The sequence below is a fragment of the Thermobia domestica genome, chromosome 4, assembly GCF_964235325.1.
Source record: "Thermobia domestica chromosome 4, izTheDome1.hap1.1, whole genome shotgun sequence".
Lineage (NCBI taxonomy): Eukaryota > Metazoa > Arthropoda > Insecta > Zygentoma > Lepismatidae > Thermobia > Thermobia domestica.
The window spans coordinates 295,912,920-295,931,166 of record NC_137457.1 but is presented as its reverse complement, the minus strand read 5'-3'; the positions used below and the strand labels follow the sequence as shown (position 1 = coordinate 295,931,166).

Below are 18,247 nucleotides of genomic sequence, written 5' to 3'. Positions count from 1 at the left end.
AGCTCGGATTTAGCACCGTCAAACTTTAATCTACTTCGGTCTCTGTATCACTCTTTGAACGATGTTAAGTTAGTTTCAAAGGAAGCCTGTGAAAACCATGCATCACAGTCTTTGGCAGGAAACCCCAGAAATTAGTTCTATATCGATGGGGCTATGGTGTTGCCAGAAGAATAGTAGAATGTCATCGAATAAAATGGTACATATGTGGGTTCATAATATTATACTCAAGTCACAATAAATACAATTTCGATTTTGACTTCCAAAGGCTCAATACTTTCTAGACAAGCTGATATTATTTTAGCACTTCATTCCTGAAACTAGCTGACCAGCTGTCTGCTAGTAATTTATAGGAGCAATTCGCATGGTTGAATATTTTGGTTGGAAAAGTTTTAACGTGCAGAATATACAAATACTTGAATACAGAAGACTTGTCGTAGTACTAAAATGTCAGTTGATATTGCAACAACGTGACAAGAGGAAAATCGGGTTTCTAATTTCCAGGAGTGATCTTTTTTATTATTATTAATTCTGTCATTGTTCATGGTTACTGGTACAAATTACATATTAATCATCTTTTGATTTTTTTCTATGGTGTATATGGTACTGTATATCTTTAATGCTAGGGCTATTCGAGTTAATTAGTCACAGAGTTCATTAAACTGTTGTTAAGTGGTACAATTTTTAATTGATTGTACAGTCCGCGACAAAAGCTCTTACCGTTTGGTAAAATTTATTTTGAGAATAACGGTGGTATGGCTGATATTTTGGGAATAACGGTAGTGGTAACGTATAGAAAATTACATTCTTTTTATTTTACTGAAAACTGTACTCAAATTATCCTTCCATTCTGAAGTTATTTACGGAACTAATTTCATCAAACGGAAAGAACTTTTGTCGCTGACTGTATATACATATGTGGAATTGTGTAGATAAAGGTAATAACCATGTTCTGTTATATTCTGTTAAGTTGGGAACGTATGTAAAGTTGGATTAAATGTGAAGGACCATTGTATATCTCCGAAACGGAGAAATTTTAGACCAATGTGTACTAAAACTCTCATACAGAAGTCCTGATTTCGGTTTCAGGTGCCGGTAATTTTGATTATCTTTTGAGCATTTTGCTACATCAGCAAATGAGGGAATATGATTGCTAGTACACATTCTTCCAGTTTCCATGTTTTACATGAGGGCTTGGTTCCAATTACACGTTAAACTATAGGACTATCTTATATACGAGGTAACTTCCTCACACGTCCCATAGCTAGGAAACGATATGTTGCGCGAAGCGACTGCGTGCACGTGAGAGAGTAAGGTCCTAGCATAGCGCATGCGCCAGCGAAACTTCCCTAGTGCTGTCAGTAGCGTCGTGACAGTGGTTGAAGATGGACGTTTCTATTCCTGCTCCCGCCGCATGTGAAGTGCGAGCAGTGATAAAGTTTTTGAATGCACAGGGCATAGCGCCGATTGAAATCCATCGTCAGCTGTATCGTTACAAAAATGTCAGTGCCCCATGCGCCTTGCTGTGTGTTCTGGAGTCAGTTGCTTCGGCACCCACCTGCCACAAACTTCTTAAACAACAGGCGCTCTGTAACAATGGTGTGCAATAAGGAGCGGGAAATCTGCGGGAACTGCTTGCTCATGACGTTAGGCCCGTAGACCTGGCACAGCTGACGATAGATTTCAATCAGCGCTATCTCTTGTGCATTCAAAAACTTTATCACTGCCCGCACTTAACACGTGGCAGGAGCTGAAATAGGAACGTCCATCTTCAACCACTGCCAGACGCTACTGAGAGCACTAGGGAAGTTCCGCTGGCGCATGCGCCATGTTAGGACATTACTCTCTCGCGTGCACGCAGTCGCTTCGCGCAACATGCGGTTTCTCAGCTAACGTGGGAAAATCACTTTCTGGATGCGCCTCGTAGTTTTAGTTAGGACTGAATAAAGAGTAAATAAAGAAGGGAGTTCAATGTTTAATTGTCAGAATGTGTCATTCGAGTTTAGTGATATGAAGACTTTCAGTAAAAATAACCTGCCTGGGAATAGAATGACAGATGAATACAAATCAGATTTGCTGCCGCTATAAACGATAGCGGCATGGGATAAATCTAGCAGTAAATGCGGATACTAACACACGAAATACTTACGTGTTGATTTTTTTAACAGAACAATAGACAGAAATGAGTAGAAAAGCATCTAATGTTTATAAGTTGATGTACCCTGAAATTAACTGAAAAGGACAGTGCTTTGGTTTAAATTCATACTAGTCTTCTGTTTAAACTACTTCAGGTAAAGATTCAGATGTTATGTTCAAATTCCCAATCAGAAGAACCTTTTGTTATAACGTGGCCAGTCTTGTGTTTTCATTGCCTTAGCTGTAGTCTTGTTTCATTTTTCACAAACATTCTGTAGTAAAACATCAAAACAAATTACTGTATTATAGTACAAATCAAGAGTTAATTCTGCCATCAGAAAATACTCTATACGAGGAGAAGTCAAAAAGTAAGGGGACCTGCAATTTCTCCCACTATGATTTGGTAACACTGCTAGTATCCAGCGCTGCATTAGTGTCATCTGCAACACTTCTTTCTATGCAACGTGTCACTCTTATTCCCGCGTTAGTCGTTGGAGTGTAGCAGACCGTTAAACATGACAGCTTCATTGTCGATCTGCACCAAGGAGGAAATGAGGGTAGTGATTCGCTTTTTGTTTGCGGAAGGTGTTAAATCTGCGGAAATTATTCGTCAAATGCAAGCGCAGTATGGTGACAACTATTTATTGCGAAGCATAAAGCACAAAGATTGGACATCTCTCTTAAACATTTGGCCCCTTATCGTCACGAGGGAGATGGATTTTTACAGCAAATTGTTACTGTAGATGGAACTTGGGTACATAGTCACGAACCGGAAATTACGGCTGCGAGCATAGTTCGGAAACACCCATCATCACCAGAAGTTAATAAATTTAAACGTCAACCATCAGCTAGTCATTGATGCGGTGCAAAATTGGTTACAGGTGCAACCAAAACACTTTTTTCCCGACGGAAAAAAAAAAACTTGTGAAACGTTGGGAAGAGTGCGTTGAAGTGAAAGGAGATTATGTAGAAAAATAATGTATGTTTCAGTTTTCTATCACTAGAATAATGTACCTTTTCTCAAGTCCCTTTACTTTTTGACTTCCCCTCGTAATATGGTTTCTATAAACATGTTATGTTATAATGATAAGTAGCTTTTAGGGTTTTTATTTCTGTTTATTTATTTATTGAAAGAATATCGTATTGACATGGTTATATTGCTGCGAGAAGATCGAAAACAGGAATTGGGAACAGTATTATGGACTCGAAGTTGTCTTTTTTTCTCAATTTAATAATATGTGCCTGTAGAATAGCACAGGGTGTTTGAAAATGAATTTCGGGGTGGTTTTAAGACTTTGTAGTATTTATTACAATTAACTTAGTAATATAAATAATGCATAAAAGGAAAGAGCAATTCAAACAGTTTTGTACGCACGCATGCGCATGCACTGTTTTCTCTGTCTGCCGTTAGAAAGCACTAGTAGCAAAGATGGCGATTAATGAGCAGAAAGCTTTTTGTGTTTTACATTTTGCAAAACCTGGATCTGTACTTAACAGTGTAACGTGCTTTCCGTATTAAGTTCAATTGCAATCCACCAAGTGATAATAACATCCGTAGATTGTACGGCTGTCTGTGCAAAGGGAAGAATACGGGACTATCAAGAGTGACGGAAGAACGTGTTGAACGAATGAGAGCGTCTTTCACGGCTAGCCCCAAGAAATCAGTTCGGAAAGCTAGTCGTGCATTAGCTATTCCAGTGATGTCTATGTGGAGAATTTTAAGAAGGTTGAGAAATTTAAGAAAGAGGATTCAAGCAATTATTGCAACAATTACTCCAAACACACTGATCAAGGTTTGGGAAGAACTCACGTATCTACTCGATGTATGCCGTTTGACGAATGGTTCTCACATTGAACACTTGAATCAAAAACTGTTTGAATTGCTCTTGCATGTAATGTATTGTTTATAATTGTTCGTTAAATATAATAAATACTACGGAGCCTTAAAACCCTGATATTCATTTTGAAATACCTTGTATGTTTAGTAGCTTTAATTTCAAATATTATTACCCGTCAGTTACATTGTCTGGTTTAATTTTCGTTAGGAAGAATATTAGTAAAATATATTTGACAGTTACCAAATAAGCTATTGGGCTGTAGCCTTTGATTCCATAAGAAAACCGTATTTTGAATATTCAAAATATGATTTCTTCATGCATGATAGCACATGAATGACAGTTCGCAAAACAGTCAGTTAATCAGTGTGTTATTTGGAAAAGGATTCTCAACATGGTTAAAGATCTTCGTTACGCTCTCCCCAATTGTTTTGAGTGTTAGTGAAGAACTTCAAGACAAGGAAGTGACCCAAGTAGTATCTCCGAATTGCTATTAAATAATTCTGCTAAAGACAGTAAAGAGAATCACGCGATTCCTTGTATGGGATTTTCGGAGGGACATTTTGCAGTAAGAAAAGCTGTATATCCTTTTATTACAGGCAACCCACATATCTTGGGTAATGTATAGGTTGCATAGAACCTATAGTTGCATAGCACTTATAGTTTTTAAACGGGTTATGGATAACCACTGTTAAAGTCATCGTTACCCGTAAAGATGCAAACGAATTGACTTCATTACCGAACTCAGTTAAGATAATCGCCCTATTGTATAAAGCAGAATTCAAAAATAAGTTGGGGGGCGCGGTGGCTCAGTGGTAAAGCGTTTACCTCCGGTACTTGGGGTCCCTGGTTCGATCTCAGCTCGCGCCGTGTGGACTTAGTGGTGGACAAACACCGTGCTCGTGGGTTTTCTCGGGGTTCTCCCGCTTCCTCCCACTTTCTTAATTCCACCATTTCACTCATCATCACCGTCTCCTTTAGCCTAACCGGCATAACCGTGGGACGTAAAACTTAAAGATTTCATTCCATTTCAAAAATTAGTTTTCGTTGAGGAGTCATCGTGTGAAGTAACGGACGGACGGACTAAAAGTACTGGCTCGTTCAATATATAAGTTTCGCTAAGCTGTAAAATATTTACTTTTTAAGATACATTTGTAATCTATACGTACATGTGTATGTGCGGCCTTTCTCATCTCTGTACATAATCCTCATTGAGATTCAGGCATTTGTCTCACCGTTGCACCAAATTTGCCCAAACCCTTTGCAAAAAATCAGGGCTCTGGCTATTTAGCACTCTCTTCACATCATCACCATTTGGTAGGGGACTACGTCGCTTATATAAAGGAACCTGATCTCATCTTCAGGGATAAGCTACCTGGTCTCTTCTTCTTGACAATAATGCCCCCCCCCCCTCACTCAGCACGCAAATAAGACACAAAATTGAAGAATTAGAGTGGGAACGACTGCACCACTTTCCATAGAGCCTCATTTCATTTTGGACATAAAGGGCACCAAAACTGTCACAAATCAACTTAGGGGCGTCAATAACTATGAATTCGTCACTGATATTGGTCATTTTCAGTTATTTTTACGTCACCATTCCGCCCTTAGGAGTACTAATGGGGGCTGAATTTCTATTTAAACGACACGGAAGCGTCATTGTTCGTCTCAGCGACCCCGAAAACTATAAATTCGACAATGATATCCGTCATTTTCGATCATATATATATATCCTCCCCCTCCCCTAAGTTGCACCGTCAAGGTGAAATGATATATATATACCGTCCCAGGCTCGAACCTCATCAATGTTGAAAATTTGATCGAGATCGGTCGAGTGGTTCTAAGTCACAAACATAGTCACGTTCATTTTGGTATATACGAGGGTTAGTCAAAAAGTTAGTTGCACTGCTTAAGAAAATAAAACAGGATAGACGTTTTATAATAACTTTATTTGTATCGTAAAGTTCCATTTACAGTCTACTTTTCAACGTAATTACCTCCGTTTTTTAAGCATTTGTCGAGGTGTGGTACAAGTTTTTCTATGCCTTCTGCAAAGAAATCCTGTCCAGAGCCCGATAACCATTCTTGGGCTGCAGCTTTCACCTCGTCATCCGAATGGTATCGTCGCTTTGAAAGTCCGTCTTTCATTGGACCAAACACATGGAAGTCACACGGTGAAAGGTCTGGGCTGTAAGGAGGGTGATCCCACCTAAACTCATCCCTCAGCATCGTCAATATCTGTACATCCGTACGTTGCACCACTTCGAAATATCTTGACGTGACATTACATTTTCACCATACATTTCATGCATTGCACTTTCACCATACCATACACACTGCCAAAAAATTTCAGAGCAGTTACACCTTTTTGCCCACAAAAAAACGAATCAGTGCACGCATTTCCAATTTGGACGTACTTGCAGCTATCGAGACATTTTTATGACTGATTATCAGAACACCTCCACTTGCCTTGTGAAAACCGCTGCGTCACACCGTACAGCTATATATCTACAGTGTTGCCACACATTCATCAAAATAGCCTTCGCCCGAAAACATATACGAAGGAGTGCAACTAACTTTTTGACTGACCCACGTATATAGATTTTGGTGTTGTTTATTGATATATTGCTTCCCTGGAATCCGAACTATCATAATGCGTTCCAATTTCAGTGCTGTCCCGTCGGAAATTCGTGTACTATAAATATGTTGGTAATAACAATTTTCTGATTCGGAGAAAGTTTAGTGTAATGACCCTGTACCTTTTATTTTGTAGAAAAGCAATATGACGCGTCTGAATCTGGAAATTTCGGTATAAAAGTAAGTTTAGGTAAGCTAGTTTTCAAACATTAAAAGGAAGAAAGCGCAAAAAGGCATAACTGAAGATAGAAAAAGGAAAAGGAGAGGCAAAAATGTAAAAAAGCAAGTATTAAAGAAACAGATAGATTGGGTTGATTGCAGAATACAAAATCTTTCACAACAGTTTCTTACACCAGAATGTACAGCATCAAAAATCTGAGTTACAATATGAATGACCAACGATACACTGTTACAAACTACGAGGGAGACACGACGACTCGATCTAACTCGGAAGGAAGGTTTGAAGGTGTTTTTCAGTTCATATCCAAAATGGCTGGCGTATTATAAGCCATATTGTATAGTTTTATTTATTTATTTTACACACTGGTTCCATATGTACTTTGTTTCTATCAGATGCTTGAATTCTGCATTTCTCTGTGCAAATATATATCATTTCTCCTGTAGATTGCTTGTGGTTTTATCTGGAATTCGAATAAATGAAAAGGACTATTGGAGTTCGTTTGTTCGTGAAAATTTATTTCTGTCTCTATAATAGAAATACCTTCCCTGACAGGAAAGCTTAATTTTGTGTCTCGTTAAGACTATGTGCAGATGATTGCATTTTACGAAATTTTAAATTATATTTCATAACAGAGAAGTATTGAATTTTTTGTTGTTTGTCTGTATGAACTCCCACAATTCTTTGTTAGAATTAAATATGATGGAATTAATAGTATATAACAGCGAAGCGAATATTATAAAGATATATCAGAACAGGAATTTTGATCGAGGGGTAGAAAATTTTGGGAAGGTGACAATGAACTAGTATTTGTCTAAATAAAAGATCATGTCCAGGCTTTATTCTCGTGATGCAAATTTATTTTCCCTTAGAATAGCAAATGTGACTTATTGGCCTGCGGTAAAAGTTGTAATACCTAGATAGATTTCTAGTATATACCTTACATTTTGGTTATGTCTGGCCCTCCGTTTCTCGTGTCGAACACCGTATCGAAAGGTCCCACACCTCATACAATAGAAGTTTAATCAAGAATTATCTTTATGTCTGTGTTGTAGATTTTTTTTCAGAAGTGACTTCCTAAATTAAAGTTAGCAGTTTTCTACCAGTGAGCCCGGTAGAACACTAAAGAATGCAGAATCCAGACAGGGTGATATGACTAAGATAGAGCAATGTACTTGCAGACAGTAGAACTTGAAATGGATAGTTCTCCGCAAGTATGATGCAGGCAATAAATATGATTTGTAAACTAAAGTTAATCTTCCTCCCCCTCCTCCTCCCCTCATCATTATAGAAAAGTATTTTTCAACGAAATAGATTCGATATAGTTAATGTTATTAGTAGCTTAGTACGACATCTTTTTGTTACTTCAGAGTAAAAGTTTTCAAAGGCTAGTAAAAACGTTGTTAAAGACATAACAATTGTAGAGTAACGCTCAGCTGATACACATATAAAATAGTTAAATGATGATTGTGTTGTGTTAGTTTATTTACTGATTTATATTGCTGATAAAGAGTTGTGATAAATAAACTGTTGTTTAAAGGAACAAGAGCTGAGTTTAGTTTGTTTTTTCTTAATAAAATTTATAGCTAGAAAGATAACGCTAGATCAAACGGAATCAAAACCATAGATGATAATGTAGATGTTTTTAAAATTTGCAGAGAAATTAAATTTGTGGTAATTGCAACGTGTTTGAAAAAAAAAAAAAAAAAAAAAAAAAACTAGAAAAGATACGAAGTGAGTTAATTTCAGCTAGGTCACCTAGGAATAGATTATACAGGGTGTTACGTAAATGTGTCACATAATTTTGAGAACAGATTCTTCACATCAAAATAAGAAAAAAGTTCATGTAGACCTGTGGTCAAAAGTGGATGGTTTCGGAGTTATAGGATGCCGAAAACATGAAATAAGTGAACTTTAAAAGTTCATAGCTCCACTACTATGAGACCTATCGCAGTCGGGTCAAGACATCACAGACCAACTGGTATGTGAACTGTCCATGTATCCATCTTTCAGAACCTCCGATACTTTCACAATCATTTTTAAAGAAGCTGTTTTGGAGTACTTGATCACTCTCCACCTCCCTCTCCAAAAATTGGTGTGCAAATACTGGAGCATTCTTAAGGTTAGTGTGAAGGGACAAGTTTTGCCGATAGATGTCACTACAATCTTCGTATCACTCCCATGTATTTTTTACCTTTCACGAAAATTTACAATTTCTTTTACAAATTTCAATCTAGAGAGTTCAAATTTTTTATAGAAGAATCTTCATAACCTATCAAAGGGAACAATCCGTGCCGATTTTTTATTTAGAATTTTCTTTATTGTTGAAACAGTTCCATTGTTAAAGATTTAGATAACCATTTCAACAATCAAGCAATTTCAACAATGAACAAAATTCTAAATAAAAAATCGGCACGGATTGTTCCCTTTGATAGATTATGAAGATCCATCTCTAAAAAATTTGAACTCTCTAGGTTGAAATTTGTAAAAGAAATTGTAAATTTTCGTGAAAGGTAAAAAATACATGGGAGTGATACGAAGATTGTCGTGACATCTATCGGCAAAACTTGTCCCTTTACACTAACCTTAAACATGGATATTCGGATAGTTTACATACTAGTTCCTCAGTAATGTCTTGACTGGACTACGATAGGTCCCATAGTAGTAGAGCTATGAATGTTTAATTATTCCGCGTTTTTGGCACACTATAACTCCGAAACTATCCACTTTTGAGCAGATGTCCATATGAACTTTTTTTTTCTTCTTATTTTGGTGTGAGGAATCTGTCCCCAAAATATTATGACACATTTATGTAACGCCATGTATTTTTGTGTGTGTGCTACGGCAGTAGGCAATCAGTGACACAAATAGCCTTTATTTCATTGTACTTAAGGTAGAGAGATACCTGAATTAGTACTTATGTAGGCTTAAGTAGAGTATGTTGATACGTTATTACGCGTATTAGTATGTTAATACGTGAATAACGTATGGCTCATTGGTTTTGCAAATCATACTTCATGAACATACAGTATAAGGAGCTCCCAATTAACAACCTAAAAAAAAAAAAAAAAAAATGTTACTAATAAGTTATAAAAAGACAAATTACTAGATATTCTAGTTAGATACTCGTGGCAAAATTCCTGTGACCAAGGTAATAACTGTCATACGTGTTAAATATTGCTCGAGTTCCAAACATCTCTTGTTTTTATTCTTATGTTGTTATAGTGATATAGCAGACTACGTACCCACTCAGCTTATTATGCTTTTGTTGTCATAGAAATCTACACAAGTACTAATTTCGCAATTTTTAAACTCCGGGTGCGATGAAGTAAAGCTATCACAGTCATGGATTAGCTATTGCCATAACATGTAGATTTGCTAATTCGTTTCTCTATTTGTTGCACTAATATCTTTAGGAGTTCATTAACACATAAGATGGTTATCTAATGTGTAAGTGTGCCTCCTAAGGATACTAGGAACTAACTAGTGAAACGATCGTCGAAAAAAATGAAAAAACACGACGAAAATTTCTTCTAAAAGAGTCGTTGACGAAAAAATGTTGTTTAATTCTCTTGTGTTATTGAATAATTTGATTTCATTTAACACATATTTTGAAAGTGTATCTTAACATCTAAGTTCTTGATTCCACTTGATGATATATATATAGGGTGGCTATAAAGTCTTAAGTCAGTGAAAGAAGAGCACAGCGTCTTAATGGGAAATGCTTCACACGTCTGCCGCCATTCTCCTTAGCACACCTTGTGTAACGTTCAATCTTGTTTTTAGAATTTCATTTTAACACGTGAAAAATCCAAACTTTAAAATTCGTCCAATTGGTAAGGTTCACGGGATCGAGGTATCGTGAGCGTAGTGCCCATCCAACCTACCAACTGGGTGATGTCATCCAACCATTGGCTTTAGACTTTATAGCCACTTTATAGCAGTGGCGGCTCTAGAGGATAGTCATACCGGCAAAAATCAAAATCCTATCGCCACCAGCGAAGAGAAGAAAGCTCACCCGATGTTCCAGTTTTGTATACAGAATTAGTACAGAGGCGAGTCTTCCTTCCCCGCCCACAGCGATAACATTTCAATTTTTACAGTTCACTTCTCCGAAGAGTCGCCACTGCTTTTTAGTGTTAACTTGTTAGAAGTAAGAAGTTAGTGTATGTGTGTTGGGAAAGCTCCCATTATTTGTAAACTGCGTTTTGGCCAATGTACTGATTATACACCATGGTTCCTTCCGACTAGATCAACTACTCCTAAGCTAGCGTCATTCATGGGCTTTCTTACTACCGAAGGGGACCATAACAGGCAAGTGAATTAAGTGATGTATTTTTTGTGTACAAAATATTTTAATGACAGTTCTGAAATATTTTAGTGCGACGTATGTGTAAATATTTAAACTGCTCTATTATAAAGGTAAACAGGGTTCATTTTTTTAAAAGAATTTTTGTGAAATTTATGAGAATTTGTCTCAGTAAACGTATTTCAGTTCAAATAAATATTGTGTAATAATATATCATACGTTTTAAATAACATGTGGTTCATGAACTTTGTAAAAATTTACTGCAGAATAAAATAGGTATATTTGCAGCTTGACAAAGAAATAACATCGGGATATTGAAGGATTCTGCAAGAACTTTGTGCACATGTGCTTAATCTTTATAGTGTTGTCAAAGTTTGGCGCCTTTCAAATAATAGTATATTTTGCAAGAGCAGACATCGAGAAGAAGAAAATCGACCTTTTGAATGCAATTTGTATTTCAGTAGTGCAAATTCATGTCAAGCTGTAAATTTATTCCAGATTGCTTAAAGTGTTTTGTTTCAGTAGTTAAAGTGCAAATTCTAAATTAATTTTCGAGGAGCATAAATAATAATGTATCGCCAGTAAGAAATGAAAACCGCCATCTATTGTGTGTTTTGTTAATTTAGTGTATGAAATTATATATTCCATAGTAAAATCAAGTATTATCACTAGATTACAAACAGTCTTGTATTTCTTGTAAGTCTTAAACACATCATCATCATCATAGGTATTCTGCCTTTATTGGCACGTCACTTGCAGCAGCTGAGAAGCTTCCATGCTCCACGGTCCTCCGCTAACCTTTTCGTCTTCGCGTATGATCTTTCTGTTTTAATATCATCCATTAATTGTAGTCTCCTTCGCCCCCTCCCTCTCTTTCCCTCCACCATACCCTCTAGGACGTCCCTCATGATACAATCTCTTCTTAGGCAATGTCCCAACCAGTTTCTCTTCCTCTTCCTAATAATATCTAAAAGTGTTCTTTTTTCACCCACCATTTCTAACACTCTCTCATTCGTTTTCCGCTCGACCCAACTAATTCTTTCCATTCTTCTCCACACCCACATTTCGAAGGCTTCCAGTAGATTTTCGTCACCTTTACGTAATGTCCACGTTTCTGCCCCATACACTACAACACTCCACACGAAGCATTTTATGAGCATTTTAAACACATAGTATTTGGAAAAATGATGGCTGTTTTTTATAAGGGAATAAAATAAGCGTTGTAATAATGTTTCATTTGTATAACTTGCGCCAGTAGCGAAACTAAACGTTTGGGGGCCTTCCCGCAGACAGCGTGGTGTGGAGCCCCTTTCTATGTCCCACTTCATGATTTGAGGACCCCTGATGGCTTGCCCCCTTTATTTACGCCCTTGACTTGCGCGATTCATGAAAATAAAGGCCAGGCCATATGGATGGATTAAACATGACCATAGGCGTTAGCAAGATTGTTTCATAGTAAAAGACATTTTTTAAGGAGTTTGATTTATCAATACTCCTTTATATACGAAGTGAGTTTAAAAAGTATCTAACCAACGAATGAAGATGTGTAGCGAGCGGTCGTCGGATTTCAATTTTTTTGTAAAATAATAGGAAAAACTTGAGCAGCTATATTGCATCAAATTTTGCCTAAAGCTTGGCGATACCCAACCGGAAATCATTCGCAAGATTCAACAGGCTTTCGGGAACGATATCATGAGCACCTCACGCATAAAGGAGTGGTGAAGCAGCCTCAAAAATAGCTGCACATCACTGAACAGTGAACCACGTTCACATAGGCACTAAACAAGCCGGAATGACAAGTGCGGACTGTGGTTTTGCAGGACGATATACCACAGTCCGAGAAGTTGCGATCGATATAGGGGTAAGCATCGGATCGGTACATTCAATTTTGAACGAGAATTTGCACATGAGGAGAGTGTCCGCAAAATTTGTACTGAAGCTGCTAACAATGGAGCAGAAGCAATGGCGTCTGGACATCGCACAGGACATGCTGGACAATGCAAACAGGCCCTACTCACTCGACATGGCTCCGTGTGGATTTTGGTTATTTCCCAAGTTGAAAATGCCACTAAAAGGGACCCGATTTGAGGCAAGAGAAGACATAACGCGGAATGCGACGGCATGGTTGTTCACCATTCCAAAAACTATGTTCCAGAAGTGTTTCCAATAATGGCGGGAGCGCTGGGAGAAGTGTGTGCTTTACTAAGGAGGCTACTTTGAAGGGGACTAGTGTTTCGAATTTCCAAATCAATAAATGTATTTTTGCCAACTAAAGGTTCGGTACTTTTTGAACACACCTCATATATGTATCCTGTTTATTCAGGAGACAAATAATCTTAAGAACTACTTTTGATGGATCAGCATCAATCTTGGACAGGATGTTGAGAGTCTAAAGTTACAGGACGTCTGTCAGTCACGAAAGTCACGAAATCAGAAAACGGTCACGAAAGTCAAGAAAAAGTCACGAAATCAGAAAACGGTCACGAAAGTCAAGAAAAAGTCACGAAATCAGAAAACGGTCACGAAAATCAAGAAAAAGTCACGAAATTTAGCTTTTGGGTCAGGAATATTTTTTTTATCTATACAAATATAAGTACAGACTAGAAAATTTTGTTCTATAAAACATCAAAATTCACCCCCAAAAATATCTATGATCGGCTTTAGACGCTACCAAAGCCCAAGCAAAGCATGCTTCTATCGCATGCATGAAAATTCGGCCTAATTCGCACCCAAATTTGCTGTTGAGAATGATACGAAATTTTATGGTTTAGTAAAGAAAAGGTCATGAAAAAGTCACGAAATTTCATTTTGGAATGTTAGTAGACACCCTGAATTAGGAATCGAGTTCGCTGATGGAGATGATTTTTCAAACCGGAATTTCAACTATTTCCGGCATTAAACGTAATGCCTATAGAGCAAAAATAGTAATAGATAGCGAGAAACGGTTTTCTACAATCGATTACGCGTCTCAAGAGTACATTTAATCTCCGTTCCTATCACTCTAATGAAACTGCAAATGATAGAATTCCCCTACAACTTTCAGTTTCAATATTGATCCACATAGACAATAAGAAATAGCGAGAAGCAATATTTTTTTAAGTAGTATTAGTGTTCTAAGAATAGGTACCATTTTCCCTCTTAATTCTCTTTTCAAACCGGAAGTGGCGGTTTTAATGTTGATCTCTATAGAGTAAAAACTGTAATAGATAGCGAGAAGCGGTTTTCTGAAATCAATTAAGCATTCTAGGAATATATTCAGTCTCTACTCTTTACTAAAACCGAAAGTGTTAAAGAAATTACTAGCACTTCCGGTTTCAGTTATAATTGAGAATATATCACGGCATTCAAACCAAACTCCTTCACATGGTGTACACGTGATACTTCTGCTTGTTTAAAATATTTATGGTCTTTTGGCATAAAAGGTTCAGCTTGGTATAGAAGGACGTGGAAAGGAATTGCCGAGGGGTTGATTTGTATGCTATAATTCCAGTATTCCTGGCACAGTTTTCAGCAAAATGAGAAATGTTTTTTGTATTTTCCTAATCATCTAGTATCATGTATCAGGTACTTTTAAACACAAAAGTTGGAAACCCAAAGAAATACGTATTATTCGAGAGTCAGAAACTAGCTCGTGCTCGGAAATTTAATTCAAATTACTGATTCATTTGAGGGCCACACACTCTTTCCCTGCGAATGCCCATGAGTGTAAGGTACTTCCTTCAGCATTTGCGGCGTTATTTGTTTCCAGTGGGTTTCAAAGAAATGTGCTATATGAAGAACTTCCAGCAATTATGTTTTATATTGACGTATAAACGTTATTTATTTTTTATTTATTTTTACATTTCCAAACCTGGAAACTTTAAACAATGAAGAGATGTAGGGTTAATAACATTAGGAAAAGTATGGCTTTAAGATATATCTGAATCATAAACCGGCCTATGCTTTCTTTACCATACTGTTTGAAACTAAGAATACCACTTTTAGAAACCTAGCACTTTCGTTCTCACCGAAAGTGCAGAAATTACTTGACTCATCCATTGATAGTGTGTTTAGGCCATAGCTTCCTGAAAGGACATAGCTTCAAATCATAGAACAGGGTTCACATTGACCTTCAAGTTAGAGAATTGCTTCAAGGTACGCCGAAAGTCAGAGAAATTGCTTTGTTTCACAGAAGAGACAAAATTTTTATTTATTTATTTATTTTTCAACTTGCCACAGAAAATATGAAGAATACCTCAGACCACTAAACAGATTAAAAAATAAAAAAAAAAACATTGTTAGAAAAAAATTATCTTGAGAAATAAAGAAGCTTGAAGAGTGCTGAAAGGTGTTAAAACGTCAAGTGATAAAAAAAAACAAATTAAATAAATAAAAAGTTCAAATTCTACAGAAGAAAAAAATAAGTTTGGTGGTTATAAATAATCAAAGAGATAGGACAAATTATGATATACGTGTGCTTGTACTTGTTTATGAGTAGCAAGCTTATACTGTATTTAAAAAATAAAAAGAGAGGGTTGGACAGCCGTGGAGGTGGTGAAGGCCGATTTAAAAAAAAGTCTATATCTCACCGTAAATGATAGTGTTCGCGGGTCACGAAATATTTACTATCTTTGTCATGGAAATTCAGACAAATCACTATCAAAATTCCAATGTAAACTCCATAGAGACCATTCGGCGTTGATCTGGGAAACCTGGAAATCCTGATGGAAAAAAAAAAAAAAAAAATGAAAAGTCGGGGAATTTAGGTACGAATTTCTACTTTTCAGAACTTTCTTTTTCTTACCAGACTATTTAGTAAGGGATATTTTGTAAAATAAGTTAGTTTGTTTTGCAAAAGTTCTCTAGCTACACTCCCACTCTATACATGTACATGCATAGCAGGTAAAGAAACTGTGATTGCGAGAAATATAGTTGTTTTTCTAATAGTCCTAAAAATTTGCAAATCGTGACCTGAAAAAGTCAGGGAATTCATGGTCGTCAAATAAATGGAATCCCTGTTCAGGGGTATTACAATTGACGATCACGTACTTCCGCAGTTACATCCTTCGTTGTATCTGACGCCATACAGTTTCTTCCTGTTGAGGTTCATTAAAAACAATGTACATAATCATCATTATCCACATCCTTCCAGGACCTTCGTTCATTTATTTTATTTTTTTTTTTTTGGGGGGGGGGTAGTTCGGTTGTGCCCTTGAAGCTGCGAAAAAACAATACATAATATGCCCTGAGTGAGATTTCGATCCTCGATCGCCAATCTAATGCCTTTGGCCTCTTGACCATGCTAGTGGCTCTAGGATTGTGTCCGTATAGCACATGCATTGCAGGTCATAACACCGGACATTCTATGTCGGATATGCAGAGCCGTAACAGTCGACGATTCAAGCAGTGGAACATACAGGAACCCGGCACCCATATCGGCTGTTTGAATCTTATATTAATTACTTGTTACTGAATATTTAAATTACATTGTGTATGTGAGATATCATTATAAAATTTCGTATTAGTAGCAAACTTGTTTCGACATTCCTTCCTTCTATTGTTCAAATTGCAAAAATCATCTAAACAATAAAACCATCAAATCAGCTCGCATTGTAGACTTCAAAATACCTTGTAGACAACCAGCTTAGACTAGCCTCGTAAATATAAAATAGCAAGAGGATCACTGAAACGATGCTGAAACTGATCATCAATATATTATTATAATAATTATAAAAACTTTGTGTGTATATATAAAATGTCTTTGTCGAAAGTGGGCTGATCTATTTTGTTTTAATGGTGTTACCAATTCATGGCTCACACAAGGGGCGGACCAGTTATTGCTGCAGCAAGGGAGACCCGAGGAGATACTCCAGAACGAAGTAGGATACCAGATATACGTAAATTAAGGAAGCCCGTTGTTATTGAATGATAAGAGGGTGTCTGTTGTGCATCAAACTTCATCTGTTAAATATACAAAAGATCTCACCTATTGGGGAGACTCCACAATATCTTCTTGCCCCGAAGGGATTTGTTACACCACTGCCAGTATGGCAGGAATTTGATTATCTGTGCCAACATTAAAGAGCTGTTATTAATATCTCACAAACTTTTCCGTAATGCAGCAGGTTTAGTCATGTAAGATCATGTTTATAGGGACGATAGGACAGAAACAAGTTGTGATCGCGAAATAAATCTAATTCAAGAGTTCAACGGATTTACACGTTACATGACTCTGCATGTCGAAGTAGTGATTTTTGTACGTTTACTCTTCCGTTCGTTTCGGTGTTTCGCCTAAAGGCCATATCGTTCAAGGTTTCCGGATCAAATTTTAAACGTTCAAGATTTTCAGGACGTTTTTTTAAAATGTCTTCCTACCCCAAAATAAGGGGGTAGGGTTTGAGTCGAAAGTTACTATTTTCTCGAAGATGGTTCTAAAAATTTCGTTTCTATATCAGGTATCAGTGTTTAATTAAGAGCCTTACAATATGGCATAACTCATTTCTCTTGGGGGACGCGGTGACTCAGTGGTAGAGCGCTTACCTCTGGCGCGTTAAGTTCCCTGGTTTGATCCCCGGCCATAAAGTTCGTGGTGGGCAACATCGTTCTTGTGGGTTTTCTCGGGGTACTCCCGTTCCCTCCCACTTTCTCATTCCACCAATTCTTCCATCATCATTCACTTACTTTCATCATTGTCTCCCTTAGCTTAAAGGACATAATTATAGAACGTTAAACTCAAAAGATATCATTTCATTTAACTCATTTCTCTTGAAAATAGCTACAAAAAGTAATGTACTCTAACAAGGTTCCCGCCAACTTGAAAACCTGGAAAAGTCAGGGAATTCAACTTATTCGTAAATTTTTGAAATTTCATGAAAAACTGGAAAAACCTTGGAGAGCCAAGGAAAGTCAGCAAATTTTTACTTCTCAGAACCCACTGTTTTAACCTTTATTTTGCTACAATAGATATTTGTTATGTGATCAGAAATACCTGAAAGAGATAACTGTTGCAACTGGAGCCAATGATTTAATATTTCTGCTTTAAAAAATATTTCAACAAGAGACTGTTTGTTAAGGAATATTTTGTAAAATAAATTAGTTTGTTTTTCAAAACTTCTCTACCTACGCATACACTATATTGTAAGGATCCCCACATCACAACACAAGCACATGCTCATA

General features: G+C 37.0%; 1 protein-coding gene across 3 annotated transcripts in view; it reads left to right on the top strand.

Moving 5' to 3' along the window:
* The window catches only part of LOC145684208 (mitochondrial protein C2orf69 homolog), a 124,368-nt gene that overhangs the window by 88,849 nt on the left and 17,272 nt on the right, over window positions 1-18,247 (top strand). For 2 of the 3 annotated variants that reach the window (XM_081756270.1, XM_081756271.1), the window contains exon 5: window positions 11,035-11,097. The exons of the other annotated variant lie outside the window; for it this stretch is intronic. In XM_081756270.1, coding sequence (XP_081612396.1) covers window positions 11,035-11,097 — 63 coding nt within the window. The remainder of the gene's footprint in view (window positions 1-11,034; window positions 11,098-18,247) is intronic. 3 annotated transcript variants of the gene reach the window in all.